General features: G+C 41.6%; 2 protein-coding genes across 2 annotated transcripts in view; both read right to left on the reverse strand.

The window, feature by feature from the left end:
* Positions 1 to 510, reverse strand: part of c3h5orf34 (chromosome 3 C5orf34 homolog) — a 40,497-nt gene extending 39,987 nt beyond the window's left edge. The window contains exon 1 of the mRNA XM_048618964.1: positions 292 to 510. The gene's annotated coding sequence lies outside the window, so the exon portion shown is untranslated. The remainder of the gene's footprint in view (positions 1 to 291) is intronic.
* A 4,500-nt stretch (positions 511 to 5,010) lies between these two features.
* Positions 5,011 to 23,739, reverse strand: part of paip1 (poly(A) binding protein interacting protein 1) — a 56,490-nt gene continuing 37,761 nt past the window's right edge. Inside the window, exons 8-11 of the mRNA XM_020511513.2 lie at positions 23,569 to 23,686; positions 19,753 to 19,807; positions 15,019 to 15,094; positions 5,011 to 6,884 (exon numbers count right to left, since the gene is read on the reverse strand). Of these exons, the coding sequence (XP_020367102.2) occupies positions 6,794 to 6,884; positions 15,019 to 15,094; positions 19,753 to 19,807; positions 23,569 to 23,686 (340 nt within the window). The 3' untranslated portion in view covers positions 5,011 to 6,793. The remainder of the gene's footprint in view (positions 6,885 to 15,018; positions 15,095 to 19,752; positions 19,808 to 23,568; positions 23,687 to 23,739) is intronic.

Below are 23,739 nucleotides of genomic sequence, written 5' to 3' on the forward strand. Positions count from 1 at the left end.
CCAATTTTTATACTCCATGCCCTGACTGATGAAGGCAAGCAGGCAATGCGCCTTCGTCACCACCGTGTGTTGCCGCTTTTAGTGGACAGTGGCCCAGATCCCTCTATGTTCAATGTCGCTAAGTGTTCTGTCATTTAGTGTACACTTCCCTCCAGCTTTAAACCTTCCAAAACACATCACCTCACATTTCCCCGGACTAAATTCCACCCATCATTTCTCTGCCACACGTCCTGCTGTACCCTCTGGCAATCCTCATTATCCGCAGCTTCCTCCCCCAATCCACAAACTTACCAATCAGCCTTCCTGCATTCTCCTCCAAATTACCTCCCTCGAAGGGGGAAAAGGACAATATTCAAGTTTGGGTTTATCGCTGGAATAGATACAGCCCGTTTCCACAGCGTGATATCTGACCAACATTCTTCTCCCTCCCCCCCGGCAAACAGCCTCTCGATTCAAATTTGCCGCCGGTCTCTGGCCTGGCCCCGAAACCCGGGCCGCCATTGGCTACCCTTTTACCCCACCCCTGACTAACGCCGTCTGCTATTGGCTGGGTGCCGTCGCCCAGGTGACCGGTTGCCGAGGTGACGGGTCGCGGCCCTAGTCCTGAACTGCCCCTCAGACACAACCTGGAACCTGCTCCATATTCAAAAGGGGGAAAGGTCCCCAAAGTACTGACTTTTATGTGATAGAGCAAAGAATGGAGATTTATCAAATCAGCTCATTACTCTGAGCGAATACAGAAAAATAAAGAGCACAGAAAAGATTCATTGGAATAATGGCCATGAATGGGCAGACAGGTGGCAAACGTTGGGCAAAGCAGAGAAATAGGCAGTGTCTCGTCTTGGTAGAAAAACAAACGTAGACTATATCGAGTAAAGGGTACAACCTTAAACAGTGATAGTAGGAACTGCAGATGCTGGAAAATCGGAGACAACAAGGTGCAGAGCTGGATGAACACAGCAGGCTAAGCAGCATCTAACCTTAAACAGTGACTGGGCTTGGGGTAGCATAGGAGTGCATCCAGCTCCAGGTTAAAAGGTTGCATGTTCAAATTAGAACAGTACAGCGCAGAAACAGGCCCTTCAGCCGAAATTGTTAAATTGGCTAACTAAAAGAAGACAGAATAAAAACCTAAAGAACTGCGGATGCTGTAAATCAGGGACAAAAAACAGAAGTTGCTGGAAAAAGCTCAGCAGGTCTGGCAGCATCTGAAAAGAAAAAAAATCAGAGTTAATGTTTCGGTTCAGGTGACCTCCAGAACTGATGGTAGCTGGGCAAACATTGGCTTATATGCAGAAAATAGGGAGGGAATGGGGTAGGGTGTAAATGATAGGATAAAGGATACAGCCCAAAGAGACAGAAGAACAGTTGTCAGGCAAAGGAGTTGATAACAATCTGGCTGGGACGGTGCTTAGCTGTTAATGGGGGCTGTTAGTGGCTAACAATAGGTAGTGTGTAATGGCAGACTATGTGATAACAAGTCTGCTCCTCTAATGCTGCCTCGCCTCTAGACCTTCCCTGTTCATGTACCCATACAGGTGCCTTATAAATGGTATAATTGTACCAGACTCCACCACTTCCTCTGCCAGCTCATTCTATGATGTGGAGGTGCCAGTGTTGGACTGGAGTGTACAAGGTCAGAAGTCACACAACACCAGGTTATAGTCCAACAGGTTTATTTTAAACGACAAGCTTTTGGAGCCCTGCCCCTTTGTCAGATGAAGGGGCAGCGCTCTGAAAACTTGTGAGCTCATTCTAGACATGCACCGCCTTCTGCATGAAAAAGTTACCCCTCAGGTCCTTGTTCAATCTTTCCTCTCTCACCTTGAACCTATGTTCCCAAGTTTTGGACTCCCCATCCTAGGAAAAAGACCTATTACATGGAGAAAGAATGCAAAATGCTACAGCGCAGAGGGATTTGGACATTTTCATGCAAAAATCAAAATTAAGCTGGCATATAAATGGGTTATAGAAAAAGCAAATAGAATGTTGGCCATTATTTCAAAGGGAACGGAGTATAAAAATATAGTGGTCGGTTGGCTCGCCGAGCTGGTTCGTTCTTTTTTCCCCGCAGATGTTTCATTACTCTGCTGGGTATCATCATCAGTGCAGCCTCCGATGAAGCACCATTGTGTATTCTCGCCTGGTTTTTAAACTCTGGAGTCCGTTGGGCTGGATTACCTCACTTCTGGTACTCACTCATCTCTATTCACATGGATAAGGAGAATCACCAACTCGATTGAGACAACACCAAGATCCTGGGACAAGCAAAGCAGAGACAGGCACAGGAGTTCCTAGAAGCCTGGTACTCCACGAAGAAAGCCATCAACAAACACATAGAACTTGGCCCATATACACTCCATTGTGAAGGAAAACCAGAAGTGAGGTAATCCAGCCCAACGGACTCCAGAGTTTAAAAATCAGGTAGGAAAACACAACGGTGCTTCATAGGAGGCTGTACTGATGATGTTACCCAGCAGGGTAATGAAACGTCAGCGGAACAACAATGAACCAGCTCAACATCCACAACTCGAGCTACAAATCTACTCCAAAATCTTAGAGTATAAAAATAGGAATGTTTTGGGGGAAAAAAACTATACAAGACACTAGTTTATGCCACACTTGGAAAACTATAGTAAGAGATAACAAGGTGTAGAGCTGGATGAACACAGCAGGCCAGGCAGCAGAGGAGCAGGAAAGCTGATGTTTCGGGTCTGGACCCTTCTTCAGAAATGGGGGAGGGGTAGGGGACTCTGGAATAAATAGAGAGAGGGGGGGAGACGACGATGGAAGGTGGATATAGGAGCAGATAGGTGAAGAGAAGACGGACAGGTCAAGAAGGTGGAGATGGAGCCGGTAAAAGTGAGTGTAGGTAGGGAGTTGGGAAGGGGGTTGGTCAACTGAGGGAAGACCTACCAGCCTCATCCCCACCTCCTTAACCTGTCCGTCTTAAAGACCCTGAAGAAGGGTCCAGACCCGAAATGTCAGCTTTCCTGCTTCTCTGATGCTGCCTGGCCTACTGTGTTCATCCAGCTCTACACCTTGTTATCTCAGATTCTCCAGCATCGGCAGTTCCTACTATCTCTGGAAAACTATAAACTATTTTAACCCCTTATCAAAGGGAAAATGAACTGGCATGGGAGGCAAAGATTCACTAGATTGACCCCAGGTATAGAGCAAAATTGAGCACATTCCAACAAACTCAAATGAGTTTAAAAAAGTGAGAAGCAGGAGAGAAGTTGTTTCTGGTGTTCTGTCCTGTATTAAACATATATTATGGAAACAAATCATCCAATCAATATCAGGTCACCATTTGTAGAAAACTCCTGTTTGCAAGTTGACTGCTGAATTATAGGGTCATAATCAGAAGCAACAGGATCAGTTCAACCATTTATTAAGATTTATTAAGGCTGATCTGATTATATCTTTAACTTTCATGCCTAAGGGGATCTTGTGCAACAGTGCCTGTGTCTTGCCTTTGAACCAGGCAACCCTGGGTTCAATTCCCAGCTACTCCAAAGGTGTGTAATAACATATCAGAACAGGCTGATTATGAAAATATCTGCTTTCATGCCTGATCCTCCCATAATCCATGACTGCCTTAAAGATCAAATTTCTGTCTGGCTCTGGTTTGAATATATTGAAACATCCCAGCCTCCAATGCTCTCTGGGTAAACAAATTCCAACGATGAATGATCCTGTCGAGAGGGAAAATGCTCCTCGTCACACTCAGAAGCATGATAACTTATTTTGAAATTATGCAGAGTTCTAGATATCCTATGAAAGGAAATGTCTGCTCAGCATCTAGCCTAAGGCTCCTTCAAAATTTGAGACACCTTTCTTTTAAAACGAGGTTAGGCCCAACCTGTTCAACCTTTCCTCATAAGACACTTAAATAGAATTCAAAAGTACTTCATTGGCAATTCAGCATTGAAATGTCTGGTGGCCATGAACGATGTTTATACAAACGTTTACCTGTACACTGGAGTTGTCTGATATGTTTAGTACTGCTCACTGCAACCGACTGATCAGACCAAGCATTGGGAAATGTTGACCCTATCTATTGGCAGTAAAATTGATGCTTATTTGAAACAAACTTAGTCACTCCACAAAATTCCCTTAAGATACAAATTAAGTTCATTCTGCAGAAAGTAAACAGAAACTCAAGGGTGTATCAAGTTTTTTCTTTTATGCAATGTGGTGTCACTGGCACGTCCATCATTTGTTACCCATTCATAATGGGCCCATGCATGAATGGAGTATCTCACTAAGACCATTTGAATCAACCTCATAGCTGCAGACCTGAAGTCTCATATAGGCCAGATTGGGTGAGAACAGACTTCCTTCCTTTAAGGACATCAATGAAACATGTTTTTTTTTTACAAAAAATTGATGATAGTGGTCACAGTCCTCATTAACGAGACTAGCTTTATATTCCAGATTTGTTAACTGAATTGAAATTTCACCAACTACCACAGGATGAAAAGTTTAGCTGAGGCTGAAATTGCACACAGACTATCAGTGTTGGCCTTGATTGGATAATAGTTGTTACCTTCCCCATCCCATCCATCAGTGGCTGAATCCCTCACCCTTGCTTCTGTATTCTCTAGACTTGACTATTCCATTGCTTCCCAAGCAGGGTTGCCACCTCCCTTGAAGCACAATTGAGTGCAGTCATAGACATCCCAAAAGTTCAAATACAACATTTCAAATCCATTTGAACCATATCTCCTTGCAGCCAACTGAACAATTGTTTATTTGGTTGTTGGACCTCCACACTCCTCTTCTTTGTAGGCTGGTGTGTAGTGTCAGCAGGCTTTTGCAGGATAATGAACAGCCTGCCTCGGGCTGCGTGGACCCACCTTGTGACCAAACAAGTCAGCGTGGGATATGAGATTAGGCCTCCCATCTCAGAGACAGGAGTGTCAACCGAGTTACACAGCCTCACCTCACTCATAGTATACATGTTTTAAGTAGCTCGCCACATAACTTGAAAATACAAACTGAGAATTACAAACATCAAAATTTATTTACCAGCAATAAGGGAAGGAAAAAGACCACAAGGTTTTCTCATGCATTGTTATATACAATTTAGGAACAGTGTAAACATCTACAATTCAAGTAAATAAGACTGAAAAACGAAGGCACTGCTCAGATACTGGGACTGCTGCTTGGAGGCTACGCTCTTACCGTAGCACCTGCCGAGAGTAGATGTGGTTTGGGCACTATGTTCTAAAGGCAACAATAACAGACTGCAAACAGGGACTATGCTTTGGAAACAAGCCTCCAGGTGTAGTGAAACAACCAATCTCCTAGGCACAGTTACTGGTGGATGGTGCTGTCCAAAAGGTAGGTACTCCTCGCTGAGGGGGTGGGGATACATTCAGACTGCAATCAGGGGTAGTTTCTATGAGGTGTGCAAATCAGTGGAGCAATTCAGTATCATTGGTGTTAACTGCTGGGTGAAAGGACTTTTGCTGCTTGTTGTTCTTAAGAAGCCAATTGGAAATAAATTAAAACATACTTAATTTACAAGTAAGTTTGCTCCAAATAAAACTGGAAGTACACAAATACACAAGCCAGATACTATATGAATAAATTCCTGAGAAACAGAGAAAAAGACACAACTGATGCTTAAAGTTCCTGTGTTGCCAACCCAGATTTATGAGCTTAGGTATAAGTCCCAAATGGCAAGGAACCCTCCGCTGCACCTAAAGCATCCCGTAGAAATCTGTTACTCTAATATATATACATTCCTCCCTAACAACCCCTTTCTCAAATCACACTGACGAAAACTGACAGCACTACAGTCTGAAGAGACTAGTTAGTAAGATGAGGTGAATTGTTAAGGTAAGGGTTTGATGGTTTTTATCTGCCTGCCTTTTTCAAATGGTCAACAGCTCTCACTTTGTAACAGGGAGCAACAGTCATTGGCATATGTATGGCAGTGCAAGGCTGTGGTAACTAACGTGTACGTTTTCGAATGGAGATATTTTCAGAAAGGGGAAGCTAAAACATTAAACTATACAAATATCTTATCAAAGTACATCAAGTTATTTATCATTTACCTGCTAGTTCCCAATTTATAAAAATTTGCATGGGTCATTAAAGTGCACAATGTTGGCAAATTGCCAATCTAAATACATATCCTTTATCAATTACTGTATGCATGTATACACACATCTCCCTCCCTACCATGTCATTGCACTCTTGCACTGTAATTCTTAGATCTTCTCTTCGCCTCTAACTACCAGTTTGTGTACGTGCATACATCTCTCCAACCTAATCAGCTTGTGTGTGGGGCATGCATCTCTCCCTCTCCCAGTTAAACGTATCTAACTCGTGTTCTGTGAGCCCCTTCCCTCCTTCAAGTTACATTCTGGTTAGGCAAGTAAAAATCTTTAGTGTGCTTCAGAAGCAATGCAGCCCATTACAAAGAATTGTTTTATTTTAGTTTTAAACTTGCAACTTTTACATAAAAATAAAACTATAACAAACTATATTACAAAAGAGTCTCATTAAAAGTACAGCATGTATCAATCCGCAGATTCTGCTTGGGCATTTTTGTGATGCATTCACCAAGAGTTTTAGGTGGACTCCAACAGAACTTTTCCTGCAATGCTTTCAATGGCACAAGAAAAATGAAAATGCTTCTTCAGTTTGTCTTTAAATTACCTGCACATCTTTTGAAATTCAAAAGTTTTTTTTTGTTTTTTTTTCAAATAAACACTCAAAACGCAAATTTTTTTTGTCTTTTTTGATTTCTAATGAATCGTTTGCTCGCCTCTTTGCACTATTTCCTCTTTTTCTCTGTTTCAGCGCAGAACTTTTCATACGCTTCTTCCATTTCCGGATCCATCTCGTTTTCGGAGTCATCTAGATACCTGTTGGGAGAATCACAGGGTTATACCACATTGATACACGAGCTGCACCGTAACCCACAGGTTTATTCCAAGTCACAAACCATTCCACCATCAGCACTTGACTGTTGCTGGGTGAAATTCTGGAAACACCCAAACAGCACTGTAGATGTATCAATACCAGCTGGACTGCAAGGTGGCTCACCATCACATTTTGGGAGATTGGTATTAAATGCTGGCTTTACCCTAGATTTCATGAATTAATAACAATGGCCTGTCTCAGATTGCTCGTTGCAGAGAGTACTACGCAATTTACTGTAACCAATTAATGTCATTTCACAAAGGATATCTGCAGTCAGCAAAGTGGCCATGTGTCAGTTGGATTTGTTCCTTGTCCCCTCATTCCTGTAAACTCTTTCAGTGACACAATGCTCCCTAGAAATCCATGTTCATCTAATTTTGGCCTCATGAGAATTCCCAATTTTTTTATTTGCTTCACCATTGGCGACTGTGCCATCAGTTACTTTGTCCTGAACCTCTGGATTATCTGCTCAAAATCTCTTGACCTGTCTTTGCTCTCAAAACTCTTTCACAAAGCTTTGATCAACTGCCCCAACATCATCTACTTTGGCGTGGAGCTGTATGTCATTTAATAATTGTGAAGCAACACAGGGCATTTTATTGTGTTAAGTGTGTGAAATGCAGCCTGTTGCTGCTGTTGATTCAAAGACAGATTACAAACTTGGATGACTAGGCCACAAGTCTGAAACACATGCTCTCTTTTAATGCCTGTTTACTCTTTTTGTTTACTTGTTCATTGCCTCTGTTTTTTCCAAATCCAGGCAAAAGATTGTTTTAGATAGTTTGAACCCATCAGCGCAGACACCCCACTATCAATCCACACACCATTTAATGGTTTCCTCTGTTCGAATAATCTGCTTTTCTCTTATTCTAAGTTTTTGCTTCAAAGATTTCTGTGCCATTAAATAATGTAACAACATCTTAATCAAAGTTATTCCTCACTTTTGGCCTTGCATTTAAAACAAAAATTTGTTCTACTAAAACACTTCTGATTTGCCATTTGGGCATTAGCCGAGTGTTAACCAATTCCGAGCACTGCACTTTAGTAAGAATGATAGCAAAAATGCAGAACTTCAGTTGTATGGAAGGTCTACAGAAACTGGGATTGCTCTCTCTACAGCAGGAGTGTTGAACAGGTTGTTAAAAAAGGAACAAAAACAAATTGCTGGAAAAACTCAGCAGGTCTGGCAGAATCTGTAGAAACGAAGCACAGACTGGGTGATCGGTTCACAGAATATGTTGTCTGCAAAAACACCCCGAGCTTCCAGATGCCTGCTACTTCAACACACCAGCCTGTTCCCTGGCCAACATGTGTGTCTCAGGCTTGCTGCAGTGCTCTAGTGAAGCTCAGTGCAAGCTGAAAGAACAGCTACATTCAGTTTTGGTCTCCTTACTTGAGAACGGATGTACTGGCACTGGAGGGGCTGCAGAGGAGTTTCACTAGGTTGATTCCAGAGTTGAGAGGGTTGGCTTATGAGGAAAGACTGAGTAGACTGAGATTATATTCATTGGAATCAGAAGAATGAGGGGGGGATCTTATAGAAACATATAAGATTATGAAGGGAATAGATAAAATAGAAGTGGGGAGATTGTTTCCACTGGCAGGTAAAACGAGAACAAGGAGGCATAACCTCAAAATTAGGGGCAGCAGGATTGACTGAATTGAGGAGGAACTTCACGCAAAGAGTTGTGAATTTGTGGAATTCCCTGCCCAATGAAGTAGTTGAGGCTTCCTCATTGAATGTTTTCAAAGCTAAGAGAGACAATTTTTTGAACAGTAAAGGAATTAAGGGTTATGGTGAGAGGGTGGATGAGTGGAACTGAGCTACGAAGAGATCAGCCATGATCTTATTGAATGGCGGAGCAGGCTCGAAGGGTGAGATGGCCTACTCCTGCTCCTGGTTCTGGTTCGTATGTTGTGTTTAGAGCTTGGGGCATCTTCTCCCATGTCCTTACCCCAACCCACTTACACCAGGCCTTGTTATCACATGAACCTCCTACCACCTCTTCCGTCAGGTGGAAGATACAGAAGCCTGAACACACGTGAGCAGGTTCAGGATCAGCTTCATTCCGACTGTTATCAGACTGTTGAATGGACTCTAGCCTCAAATAATGTAACGTGTATGTCTTTAAGTCTTTTTGATTTGTACATCCTTTGCTTGCTGTGATCTGCCTATACCACTCATACAAAACTTTTTACGTATTTCAGTACATGTGACAATAAATCAAACAAACAACGCAATTGTACTAATTCCACTAATTGTACCCATTAATAGCTACTCATTCTCCTAGGTTGATGTTATCCGTTCCTTTGTCTATCCAACTGTTCTTTTCTCTCTTTGGGTTCTAATTTCACCTACTGTTTACTCCCAACCCAATCCTCTTATCCTATCTTCTGCTCAAAAACACTTTTTCCTAACTACCATCAGTTCTGAGAAAGGGTCACTGGACCCAAAGCGTTAAATCTGATTTCTCTCCACAGATGCTGCCAGACCTGCTGAGCTTTTCCAGCAATTTCTGTTTTGTCTGAATTCCAGCATCAGCCGTTGTCTCAGTTTTTAAACAGCAAGAAGGGGTTTGACAAGAGTATGTAAGGAGAAACTGTTTACATTAGCTGGAGGGTTGACGACCAAAAAAACACAAATTGAAGTTAGATGAAGTGAGATGAGCTTTTAAAAAAAAAACACAAGTTATGATCTGGAATCTACTGCCTCAAAAACTTTGAGAAGCAGTTTCAACAGAAAGATTCAAAAGAGAATTGAATGGATGCTTGAAACTGAAATTTTGGCCTTTGGGGAAGGGCTAGCAAAGTGGAACTTTTTATTTATTTACTGGCACAATGTGGCTGTTGCTGGCTAGGCCAGCATTTACTGCCTGCAGCTAATTGCCCAGAAGGCAATTAAGAATTAACCACATTGCTGTGGGTCGGGAGTCATATGTAACAAAGCCAAGTAAAGATGGCAAATTTCCTTTCCTAAAAGATATGAATAAACCAGTTGGTATTTTTGTGACATTTGACAGCGATTACATCATTGTCACTGGGCTAGTTTTAAATGCCAAGTTCATACTGGATTCAAATTTCATCATGTACCTTGACAGGATTTGAACTCATATCCACAGAGGCATTATCACACCATTAATTGGATTACTCTTAGAAAGTGCTCACATCGGCATCTTGACAAATTGATTACCTTCTGGGCTATATGATAATTTCTTGCCTCATTCATTTTCTCCACCTTGCTCCAGACCTGCTTTCACATTATTGGGATTCTATGATGCTATGAATACCGAAGTTTTTGTACAGGATGAAACTATGGTTGTAATAAAAGTTTAAATATTTGTTGTGTTCTAACCTTAGCACTAGCATAGATGAAGGCCTTGCATCTACCCAGCCAGTGTTGGTGCTGGTTCTATGTCTGAGCTGTCCACTCCAATACCACTTTCCATGGCCATTCTGCAAACACTAATTTGTTTCTTCAAGTATTCATTAATTCTGAAATTCCCCAAAGGTTTGAACTCTGTTATGAGTTCTGAGGGTCACCTGACCCGAAATGTTAACTGATTTTTTTCTTCACAGATGCTGCCAGACATGCTGAGCTTTTCCAGAAACTTGTGTTTTTGTTCTTCAGCAAAATGTTATATATAAGTAAATTAGTCAAATCACCTGATCTATTCATTTCAGCAAGTCAAGAGCAACCCTACCAAACTTGCAACTTGAACTCCTTCCAAAATTAAGAATTTGAATCTCAGGTAATCACAGTTTACTCCATATTCTGAATTGAACTCCCACAGGAATAGGACTTTTTTAAAAAATTTTGGAATGTAAGCATCATTGATTGATTTAACATTTGTTGTCCATCCCTAATTCTCCTTCAGAAGTTGGTGGGGAGCTGTTTTCTTGAACCACTGGAGTCCATGTGCTGTAGGTAGACCCGCAAATGCCTTTAGGGAGGGAATTCAAGATTCTCACCCAGTGACACTGAAGGAACAGCAATATATTTCCAAGTCAGAATGGTGAGTGGCTTGGACAGGAACTTGCAGGTGATGGTGTTCCCGTGTATCTGCTGCCTTTGTTTTTCCTGATGGCAGTGGTCGCGCATTTGTCTGGGTTAGTTGTTGCAGTGCATCTCATAGATGGTAGCACGTGCTAGTAGTGGAGGGAGTCAGTGTTGAAGGAGATGGATGGGGTGTCAATTAGGTGAGCTGTTCTGTCCTGGATGGTGCTGAGCTTCTGGAATTTTGATGGTATTGCTCTCTTCCATTCAAGCGGACAGTATTCCATCACAATCCTGGCCTATTCTTGCAGTCTTATTTGGCAGGTCTAGTTCAGTTTCTAGTGAAAGGTAACACCAAGAATGTGGGTAGTGAGGGAATTCCGTAATGGTTTCCAGTGCCTCCAATCATTTTTTGAAATCTCGTGGAGCAAATCAAATTGGCTGAAAACTGGTACCTGTGATGTTGGGGACCACCGAGGGAGACCAAGAGGGATCATCCACTCAGCACTTTCAGCTGAAGATCGTTGTGAATGTTTCAGCCTTATGTTTTGCACTGATGTACTGGGTTCTTCCATCATTGAGGATTGGATTACTTGTGGAGCCTCCTCAAATGAGTTGTTTAGTTGTCCACCAGCATTCATGACTGGATGTGTCAGGCCTGCAGAGATTGGATCTGATTGATTGGTTGTGGAATTGCTTAACTCTGTCTACCATTTGCGGCTTCTGGCACGTGGCAAACAAGTACTCCTGTTTTGTAGCTCCAACAAGTTGACAACTCATTTTTAGGTACACTGGTGCTGCTCCTGGCATGCCCTCCTGCACTCATCATTGAACCAGGGTTGATCTCCTGGCTTGATGATAAATACAGCAGTTTGTTTCCTTAAAGGACATTAGTGAACCAGATGGATTTTCTGACTATCGACAACAGTTTCATAGTTATCATTAAACTTTTAATTCTCGATTTTTAATCATTTTAAATTCCATCTGCCTTGGTAGGATTCAAAATCGGGTCCCAGATCATTCTGCCTCTGAATTAATGGTCAGCGTAATAACCCCATGTCTCCGTAGAAACTGCGAATGGTCTGTTACTGGGACTCAGAAATCTTTAGAATAGCTGAAATGCTCTGTGTAGTAAGTGCTCAGTGAAGTCCCAGGATTTTTAAAAGAAGCCAATGCACAATTAATAGTTCAATAGAGCAGAGAATGGGGTTCAAAGCCTACAAGCAGTATTTGTTTTGGGCAACTGAGACAGATTAGAGTTCAGGAAACAAATTCAGAGGCAGTACTATATTTCAATGCCACCATGGTCTTAGCTATCCTTTTAAAGCAGCACAGTGGCTCAGTGGTTAGCTGGGTTCAATTCCAGCTTTGGGCAACTGTCTGTGCAGAGTTTGCACATTCTCTGTCTGCGCCAGTTCCCTGCAGGTGCTGTGTTTCTCCCACTGTCCAATGATGTGCAGGTTAGGTAGTTTATACATGTTAAATTGCCCAGTGTCAGGGACATGCAGGCTAGGTGGATTGGCCATGGGAAATGCAGGATGACAGGGATATGGTAGGAGGTAGGTCTGAGTGGGACGCTCCTCGGAGGACTCGATGAGCCAAATGGCCAGCTTCCAAACTGTAAGGATTCTATGGTATGCAAGTTATTCATCCCAAAGACTGGCAAATCATATCAAACAGGATATCCTTTTGGTTCCTTACAACAGGCAAGCTAATAGCCATACCCTATCAGCCATGCTTACAAAACTCAAAACATAGTGTCACAACATTCACTAAATAATCCTGACTATACAAAGAATCACATTGACAGCCAAATCAGGATGGCCAGTCAGGCTTGCAATGAGGTACTTGTGCAAACTAGATGCTATATACATTAATACAGAGGGTCCTTGTTCTTTTTTTCTTTTGCCATCATTCTCTGGTCCGTTCTTCAGGGTGAAGCCAGACAAACAGGGATACACTGCCTGTTTTCAAATTTAACAAAGTTTGGCAGTTAAGTATCAGTCGCCATCTATCTGGTGCATTCTCCATGGCAAAACCACTACCAGAATCCACTTTTCAATCAGTGCACACTTTTCAGGGTATAATAGTGTTTTATCTTTACACTGATATTCTTGCAAATTTTCTAATAAATGCAAGATGAAGACTTTTGACAAGGTGTGTCTTTCTTTAGCAATATTAAAGTTCCAAAACAATCAAATAGATTATCTTCCTTTGTGCTTGATATTATTTCCAACCAGAGGAGAGCTTTTCCCAATTCCTAACCACTTCCATTTTATTGGGGGTCCTGATGCCACACTGTCAAATTATGCCTTCACTTCAAGGGTAGTCACTCTAACTTCCTCTCAAGTGCCACTGTCTTGTCCATGTGTGCAACCAAAGCTGTAATGAGGTCAGGAGCCAACTGGCCCCTGTGAAACATAAACATGGCATCAGTATTACTGAGTAAGTGCTGCTCGATAGCAGTGTCAATGGCACATTCCACCTTTTTACCGATGATAGAGAATGGGCTGATAAATGCAATCTGGCAAATTGCAACGTTGTGTTGCATGTTGTAAACATGGCAATTTCCCACATTCTCAGATTAATAACAACGTAGTAGGTGCCTGGGGCAGTTTCGCCAGGTACACAGCAAGATCTAGTGCACAAGGTTTCAGTACTGTTGCTGGAAAGTTGCCAGGGTCCACAGCTTTGGCAGCATCCAGTGCCTTCACCTACTTACTGATATCAGGGAATTATTCACTCTGCACTTCTGATGAAGGTGATTGGAAAACTCCAGATGATTGATCGGAAAGGTGCTTAGAAATATTTCAGCACTGTCTTTTGTGCTGGGCTACCCCTTTGGTGAAGAAATGTGACAAGAATTTTTAAACTTATTGATGTCCTTGTGTCAGTTTTACCCTTGTTTGATCCTGGTTGGCTGAGAGGAAACAGAGTAGGAATCAATGGGTCCTTTTCAAATTGGCAGGCAGTAATTAATGTGGTGCCACAGGGATCAATGCTGGGACCCAAGCTATGCACAATATATACTAAAGATTTGGACGAGGGAACAAAATGTAACATCTCCAAGTTTGCAGATGATACCAAGTTGCGTGGGAAGGTGAACTGAGACAAGGATGCAGAGATCCTTCAGCATGATCTGGACAAATTGGGTGAGTAGGCAAATCAATGGCAGAAGCGCCATAATTTGGATAAATGCGAGGTTATTCACTTTGGAAGAAAATGCAAGAAAGCAGACAACTACTTGAATGGCTGTAAATTGGGAGAGGGGAGTGTGCAATGGGACCTGGATGTCCTTGCGCACCCGTCGCTGAAGGTAAACATGCAGGTGCAACAGGCGGTAAAGAAGGCAAATGGTATGTTGGCCTTCATTGCAAAAAGGTTTTGAGTACAGGAGCAGGGATGTGTTGCTGCGGTTATACAGGGCCTTAGTGAGGCCACATCCAGAATATTGAGTGCAGTTTTGGTCTCCTTTTCTGAGGAAGGATGCTGTTGCTCTCAAGGGATTGCAGCGAAGGTTTACCAGGCTGATTCCGGGGACGGTGGGTCTGACGTATGAGGAGGGATTGACTAGGTTGGGATTGTTTTCGCTGCAGTTCAGACAAATGAGGGGGGATTTCATAGAGATTTATTAAATTCTAACAAGACTAGACAGGGTAGATGCAGGGAGGATGTTCCTGATGGTGGGTGTGTCCAGAACCAGGGCTCACAGTCTGAAGATTCGGGGTAGACCATTTAGGAAGGAGATGAGACATTTCTTCACCCAAAGAGTGGTGGGCCTGTGGAATTTTATAGCACTTGGGGCAAATGGGATCAAAGGTTATGGGGCAAAAGCAGGATCAGGCTACTGAGTTGGACAATCAGCCATGATCGCGATGAATGGCAGAGAAGACTCGAAGGGCTAAATGGCCACCTCCTGCTCCTCTTTTATGCTTCTATGTTTCTATTCTCAACTCAATGTTGCCACTTTTACCATACTCATTAACATCTTTACCTCAGAAAAATCATCCAATCTCAGCTGAAAACTCAGATTAGCAAAGGAATAGATAGGTGAGAAAGGACAAAAAAAAAATCAAACTCACGCATCTCCATCTTCATCAGAATAACCTTGAAACAGCTCTTCTCGATCAATCATCTCCTGATACTTTTCCAGGTAATCTGAAATCCAAACAGAAAACTTAACTGGAAACCTGTTTCCAAAGAAGCATACGTAAAGGTTTAGGAAGCTAGAATCAGACAGGGCCCGTGAGGAATACAAGGAAAGCTCAAGCAGGGAATTAGGAGAGCAAGAAGAGGCCATGAAATTACCTTGGTAAGTAGGGTTAAACAGAATCCCAAGGCATTCTATAGATACATTAAAAGCAATAGGATAGCTAGGGAGAAGATTGGACCACTCAAGAACAAAGGAAGGAACTTGTGCTTGGAAGCAGTAGATATGGGTGAGATCCTAAATGAGTATTTTTCATTAGAATTCACCCAGGAGAAGAATATAGAGGATAATTTGTGTGCAGCATGCTAATATGCTAGAGCATTTTAAGACCAAGAAAGTAGTGGTGTTGGGGCCCTTGAAAAGCATTCAGGTGGATAAGTTACCAGGGCCCAATGGTATCTATCCCAGGTTTTGAGAGTGGCAAGAGAGGAGATTGCTGGAACCTTGACCAAGATCTGCATATCCTTGCTGGCCTTTGGAGACATCCCGGAGGATTGGTGAGTAGCTAATGCTATTCCTCAGTTCAAGATATGAAAGAGGGATAATCCAGGAAACTATAGACTGGTGAGACTCACATCGGTGCTTGGGTTGCTGTTGGAGAGACTTCTAAGGGATAGGATTTATGCACATTTAGGAAAGCATGGCCTAATTAGGGTCAGTCAGTACTAACCTGATTGAGTTTTTCAAGGAGGTGATGAAGGTGATCAATGAGGGTAGAGCAGTGGATGTTGTTTCCATGGATTTTAGTTAGGGGTTCAACAAGGTCCCTCATGGTAGGTTCATCCGGAAGGTAAAATGCACAGGATTCACAGTGACTTGCCTCAGTGGATTCAGAATTGGCTTGCCCATAAAAGACAGAGGGTAGTGGTAGAAGGTTGTTTCTCAGGCCAGAGATCTGGGACTAGTGGCGTTCCGCAGGGATCTGTACTGGGGCCTCTACTGTTTGTGATATATATATAAATGACTTGGATGAAAACGTAGATGGGTGGGTTAGTAAGCTTGCAGGCAATACAAAGGTCTGTGGAGTTGTGGATAGTGTAGAAGGTTGTCAAAGGATACAGTGGGATACAGATCAATTGCAGATATAGGCAGAGAAATGGCAGATGGAGTTTCATTTGTCCTGTTTATTTGCATTATCCAGGTAAGTGTGAGGTGCAGCACTTTGGCAGATCAAATGTTAAGGAAAAATATAGAGTTAATGGTAGGACTCTGACAGCATTGGTTCAAGCCCATAGCTACCTGAAAGTTGCCACACAAGTTGATAGGGTGGCAAAGAAGGGCATGCTTGGTTTTATTGATCGGGGAACTGAGTACAACAGTCAGGATGTCAAGGCTTTGAAGACAGTGCAGAAGATGTTTACCAGGATATTGCCTGAATTAGAGGGTATGAGCTATAAGGAGAAGCTAGAACAACTCGGGTTATTTTCTCTTGAGCAGCGGCAGCTTAGGGGAGGTTTGTTAAATGGCTATAAAATTATGAGATGCATAGATATGGTTGATGGTCAGAATCTTTTTCCCCCAGAGTTGAACTGTCTAATACTAGGGGGCATGCATTTAAGGTTGGGGGCAGTTCAAAGGAGACGTGAGGGGCATGTTTTTTTTTTTTGCACAGAGTGGTAGTAATCTGGAACACACTGCTGGGGTGGTGGTGGAGGCAGAAGCGATAAGGGCATTTAAGGAATGGAGGGATATGGACCAAGGGCAGGCAGAATGGATTAGTTTCGTTTGGCATCACGTTCAGCACATCGTGGGCTGAAAGGCTAGTTCCTGTGCTGTACTGATCTTTGTCCTATTTTCTAAGGGGGCAAGTTGCACACACTCCTGTGGGAGACTCAGAACTATGTGGACTCTACTTTGTATTCAATAGTTTTACAGTAAGTACAAATATAATTGAAGAGAATTTTTAACAGGCTGGATGTTCGATAAGTGCGAAAGTATGAGCATCAAGATACAGTATGAGTAATTTGAGACATGATTTGTTTAAGTGTAGTGCGCAGGCAGATGAATTAGATCTATAGTACTCAAAAGTTCTCCAAAACTGAGTGTTTTTCTGTTCATATAAACTGCTTCAGTAATTGTACCAGGATAACAGAAGGTGAACTAGATGGAACTTAGTCTTTCAAATGTCCCAGAATTTCTCCATTACACAAGCACAACAGCAGCAAATTTTATACAGTTATATATGTAACAAAGCATCCAAGCTTTCCATCACTAAATTAACTGATCAAATATAATGCTTGAACCCTGTAAACAGTTCACAAAACATATACACACCATTTCAAGCATTTGTTATATTCAGAATTCATTGATAGGCCAGTACTTCGTGATTCTATTTACCTCCCCAAGTTCAAGAGCTTGTTGCGTGCTTCAAAGACCATTAAAGCATCCTCAAGAAGGAAGTTCAAGAGTTATTTATCCAAATATTTAGAATTCAGTGATCAAATTTTGTAATAAGTTTTTTTTAAAAAGGTTCTTTGGATCTTTTCTCTTAGAGATAATGCAGATAAACAGGACATATAAAAGTCAAGTGAGAATCCAGAGTAGAAGGAATGAAGAATCTCTGAATATGCGTAATCAGAGCAATAATTCTATTTTTGTCTGTAATATGTTTTCAGCAACAGGTTTACACTGAACAATTGCAATACTTTTGACTCCAATCAGGAGTGTCATAAGACATCACAAATTGCAATTCTCAAAACATTTACTAATGGCCACTGTCTACTTCCATCTCTCAGATGCACCCCTACATAGCTTTTAAATTGAGAGTTCAGTGGGGAAAGGGGTACACAGCAGAACAACAGTGATTACAGCTGGATTAATAATCCAGGGGTCAAGACCAACGATCCAACAGAGTTCAATTCAAAGCAGGTGTGGAATTTAAATTCAATAATTGAATACATTTGGAATGTATAAAAACCCAAATTTCTGGAAAAACCAATCTTGTTCATTGGTACTCTAAGGAAGGAAATCTGTCTTTACTTGGTCTGGTTCAGAGATAACTCCAGACCCATCGCAATGCAGTCAGTTGAAATGACAGCTCACTACCAGCTCCGTCACTTCTTGAAGGAAATTAGGCTTAGGCGATAAACGCTGAACAAGTCAGCGACTCCCACATTCTATGAATAAATAACAGATAAGTAGAAGTAAAAAGAACTTTACAGATTTGTGAGCATTTCTCGCTCTCTTGACTATCCTCTTGAGGAGAATGGCTCACAATCATGTCCATTAACACAGGGATTGGCAGCTCTTTTGTACCCTACCCAAATGTGCTGGGCACAACAGCACAGCCCCTTACTAATGTTCACTGAAGCGCACTTGTCCTATGAACCACTCAACAGTGATTAGGGTCGAGAACGCTTGAAACTTTTTTGCCTCAATAATCATGCTGAACTGCCAACATAGCAGGCTCGGTCATCAGCATAAGACCTAGCATAAAACAGACTATATTCCTCACCAAAACAATTATCCTTCAGACCCTGAGCTTGCAGTGAGTGTGTTTCCTGGAACCGGCAGAAGCCTATGCAATATGAAGAACAGTTTGGATTAGGTGGATTGAAGGTCAGAATTTCATCTAGTCATCCAAACACAGCAGCAGTCAGCTATTGTATCCATCAAGCTTGCACACTTTGCTAACCATGAAGCATTTTGTATGCAGAGAAGGCTAGATAGAGAGAGGTGGGGTGTGTAGTAACTCAGTTGGCTATAGTGTGAATCAGGTTGATGCCAATGGCACAAGGTTTGATATCCACACTGGCTGAGGTGGATTTGAAAATATCTCCTCACCCTGCCTCAACTAAATCATTTTGCTGTGATTTGACGAATAATCAAGGAGCTGCCTTCAGGCAGAGAGCTCAAGATAATCAAGTGAAACCCTTCTATTAAGATGGCACAGTCGAGAAGAAGGTGATATAATATTAATGTCAGAGAAGAGTCATAAAAATTAGGAAGCATTTCTTTACAGAAAGGGTGGGAGAAGAATGAAACTCTTTATATTAATTTGTAAATGTGAGTGACGTTGGCTGGACCAGCACCCTGCCACAAAAAGTAGATGCCACATTAAGATTGATAGATTTGCAGTAAGACAGGGGTCTGAAAGGATATAGAGTCAAAGTGAAGTGTGTGCGGTAAAGATAAAGATCAGCAATGATCAAATTGAATGATGGAACAGATTCAAGGAGATTAACAGACTCCTACTAAACTAGGTTAGCCCCAATTCTCTGCCTTTCCCTAAAATGGCTTGGTGCCCTCAATTCCCAAGAAACAGGTGAGCTTCCTCTTAAGAAGCTTAAATAACTTCAATTGCATCCCTTGTTGAACATTTTTCTCGTTGATTTTAACTGATGTTATTACCTCCCTTTGTTGTAGATGAATCTGGAAACAGCCAATCTGTTTGATTTAAATTCCCATCACAACTATATTGTGCAAATCAAAATTTCAGAGTCCTGTGAAACCCAGTAAAATTCAAAAATAGCTGTCAGTTTGTCTGGTCTGACCCAGGAGAAAGGAAACCGCCTGCTCAAGTCCCATTCCACAGTGTCATTTAAAGAGGAGGGAAGAGGTCAGTAAGGGTAAAATTACCGACTCAATTTGACCCTAAAGGACTAACCTGGGTCTGCTGGAGTGAGAGGGATACCCTCTGCTGAATAAAATACAGGCTCATTCTGAAAATTAAAACATAGCAACATGTTACACATTACTTCTGTAGTAAAACGATTCATACCAATTCAATATTAGTTATTTTCACAGGTTAGTTTGGTGGTACCATTTTCATAGGACATTTTCCCTCTGGTTCTTGGAGTTCAGCTACAGATTGGCAGGAACTGCTTTTACAGTGATTGCATAAGATTTCTAGAGCATGACATCACCTTTACATATTCAATCAAATCTTCTGTAAATAAACACAAGCTATGTATGTCTGCAGTTAACTAGGGCAAGTCAAGGTGACTACACTGTCTGAGCTGACATTTTTATGATGGCTGCAACTAACAGGAGAAACACACTCAATAGAAACCACCCCACTGATTTCACAACACAAAGAGGTTCAGAAAGTGAATGACCAATACGATCTTGATTCACACCGCCAATAGGTGTCAGAGGAAACTTAAATGCATTCCAACAGTGAAAAGGTAATTTTTTTAACCCATTGAACAACACTCCCTGGGTTACAAAGCTTTGTAACTCTCACTGTGAAGTTCCTGGGTAGGAAATCTTCCCTCCTAAGTAATTCATCATTTGTGACTAAATTATTTTGATGCACAAAACTGCCATAATAGTTCTTCATGCATGCCCTGCTGGTGGTCTACTGCACTGTGTGCTAGACACAGTATTATTGGGTTTCTGCAAGTTAATGTCTGATAACAGCTACAAACTTTCTGAAAATAAAAACAAAAACCTACAGATGCTGAAGATTGAAATTAAATGAAAGAGTGCTGGGGAAACTCAGCAGATCTGACAGTATCTCTGAACAGAGTAACAGGTTAACATTGAACCCAACATGATATCTCCTTGGAATTGAACTGCTGAGTTTCTCCAGCGCGTTATTTTTGTGTAAAATTTTAACTCAATGAGTAGACATTCTGAGTCCAGGGAAGACCTCTTTAATAATCTAAGGAACAGATCCCTGAAAAATCAAACACAGCTTCAGAAATCTATGTAAAAGAGAGGCAAGTGAAGCACAAGAGCATTTTCAAAATGACAAAGCTCACAAATTGAAGGTATTAAAACAAGGTCTACTTTCTCACTTTTAAAAGTTATTTCTTTCTCTACACTAATTGTAAATAATAGCTCGGATGGAATATTAGAAGAGCTGAAAAGCTATTTAGTCAATCAAGCCAATTTATCTCAACTGATGGTTTCTACGGTGTTATATTCTGATGCAATTGTTTCACGAAGTCAGCATCAAGCAGAGGCTCCTCCCCACCGTTGGCAACCGGCCAAGTTTCAGTATTCTAACCGCACTGAGGCTTTAGCCATTTACCATTTCACTAGTGACTCAAACATGCCTTCAACATAGGGTGGGTTGCACCTCAACAAGTCTGGGACCAACTGGCTCACAAGTACTTTTGCCAATGTGGAACAGGAGGATTTTCATTTGGCAGGGAAATGGGGACCAGCATATAAAAGCAGAAAAGACAAATCAGGCACTTCCTCTTGAGAGAGAGACTTGAACTATGGAACACAGTTTAAAAATGAGGTTTCAGTTGACTGGGATGAGGACAAATCGTTTGTCTCATTGGGCTGTTGGTCTGAGACATGTTTTTCTCCAGACAGCTGTAAAGGAGCAGCATTGAGTATTTTTAAGAAAGAGGAAGATTGGTTCTTGATAGACAAAGAGCTATTGGGGGAAACAGGGGAGTGGAGCTGTAGTCACAAATCAGATCAGCCATAATCTTATCAAATCGCGGGACAGGCTCAAGAGGTTGAATGACTACGCCCGCTCCTGAATTCATCTGTTCATTTGCATAAAGTGAGTGTGTTGTCAAGTGCGAGAGAAAGGAGTAATACCATATTAAATAGCAGCAGGTTAACAAGAACTATGAGAAACACGGGAGAATTATAAATAAACGTACATAAATAAAACATCTTTAATAAGATTGGTGAGCTACAAGTACAATAGCCACGTGGGAACATGTTAGTGCGGCAGAGGAAAGGTTTCTTAAAAATGGTGAAAACTGGCAGATTATAATACAAAATAATGCAATCAGATTTGTTTTGCTTCAGAATATATAGAGATAGAAAAAGGAATGTGCAAGGACTATAACATGGTGATACTGAGGATATGGAGGGATTTTAATTGCCTGCATATTGATTAGGAAAATGTTAGAGTAAAAGTCAAAAATGAGAAAATTTCTCAACTCCCTTAATATGCATGCTGTAAATTGGAAAAGAGCCAATTTCAATGCAGAAGTCAGGATCTAGCCAGGGCAAAAATGGAACTGGAATAGAGGTTTTGTGGCAAACTTGTAGTGTTCCTATTTCTGGGCCAGAAACCCAAGTTCAAGTCTCACTTATACTCGAGGAATGTCACAAGTTGAAAAGGTTGATTTAGACCATAAGAAATAGGAAGTGTAGGCCATTTGGCCCTTTGAGCATGCTCCACTACTCATTAGGATCATGGCTGATCAGACATTCCTCACATTCATTTTCCTGCCTTTTCTCCATAATCCTCCATTCCCTGACTGATCAATAATCTACCTACCTCAGTCTTAAGTTTGCACAGGTCTCTATCCCCATAGCTCTCTATGGGGATAGAGACAACCTTCAGAAAAATTCCTCATCTCAGGTTTAAATTGGTGCCTCTTATTCGGAGACTATGCTCTCTGGTCTGAGACTCTTCCATGAGGGGAACCATCCTCAGTATTTACCCTGTCAAGCCCCTTAGGAACCCTACATCTTTCAGTAAGATCACAGCTCATTCTTCTAAATCCCATGAGTACAGTACCAACGTCTTTCACCTTTGCTCACAAAACAATGCCTCCCATACCAGGAATCATCTGAGTGAACCTTCTCTGAACTGCCTCCAATGAAATAATATCTTCGTAAATAAGGGGACCAAGACTGCGCTCAGTACTCTAGATGTAGCCTCACCAGCAATATTGGTGCTTCAGTGAGACTTCTCCCTGCCACATGCAGGTCCAGGTTTGATTTCAGGCCAAAGTACAGCAAACCCCTTCTTCCATTCTGAGCCTTTGGTGGTGCAGTAGTAGTGACCCTGTCTCTTGACAGTTGCAGAGTTGCGAAAAAAAAAAAAAATTTCAAAAGCAAACTGGATGGGTACTTATGAGAAGTAAACATCCAGAGACCTGTGGGACTGACTGAATTGGTTCTTGTGGAGTTAACATGGACTAGTGTGTCATAAATGACTCTGGCTCATGTGCCATGGACTGCATAAGTTTCGCATTATAGCTTTCATTCCCAAGGACAGGAGGAAACAGTTTCTGATGTTTTAATATGAGCTGTGATTCACCACATAATATTGGAATCAGAAAGTCAAGGGCTCATTTCCCACTCCAGCAACACCACCAAGGGTCTGTTGCAATATCGAGGAGCCACTCATCAGGTGAGATGCTGAACCAAGACTTCATCTGCTCTGTCAAAACGAAATGTCCCATAGCACTACTCTAAAGAGAATCCCTTGCTGCCATCTTGAATGATATTAGTCGCTTAGTCGAAGTCAATATCACTAACAGGTGGCTAAGGTATTATTGCATTGCTGTTTGTGGGAGCCTACTATGCCCAAATCAATGTCAATCTTTCTACATTATAGCGTTTAAGCATTAGAGCTAAATTATTGGCTGTAAAGTCCTTTGCAACTTTCTGAAGTTATATAACCACTATATAAATGCATGCAACCATGGATCTGTATACACATAAATATCTATATATAATATATATATATATCTATATCTATAAAAAATCTTACCATGTAATAGTTGGGATCATTTTCAGGTGTAGCTTCATTATACGTTGCTGCTGCGTGAACACGACCCCAGTTACTTGACCGCAGCTCCACCAGCTTCAGTAACATCTGCTTCACATCCCTAAGTACATCCCAGATCAAAAAGCAATAAGTGGGATTCATTGGTACCTGGAG

Source organism: Rhincodon typus, chromosome 3 (assembly GCF_021869965.1).
Source record: "Rhincodon typus isolate 14 chromosome 3, sRhiTyp1.1, whole genome shotgun sequence".
Lineage (NCBI taxonomy): Eukaryota > Metazoa > Chordata > Chondrichthyes > Orectolobiformes > Rhincodontidae > Rhincodon > Rhincodon typus.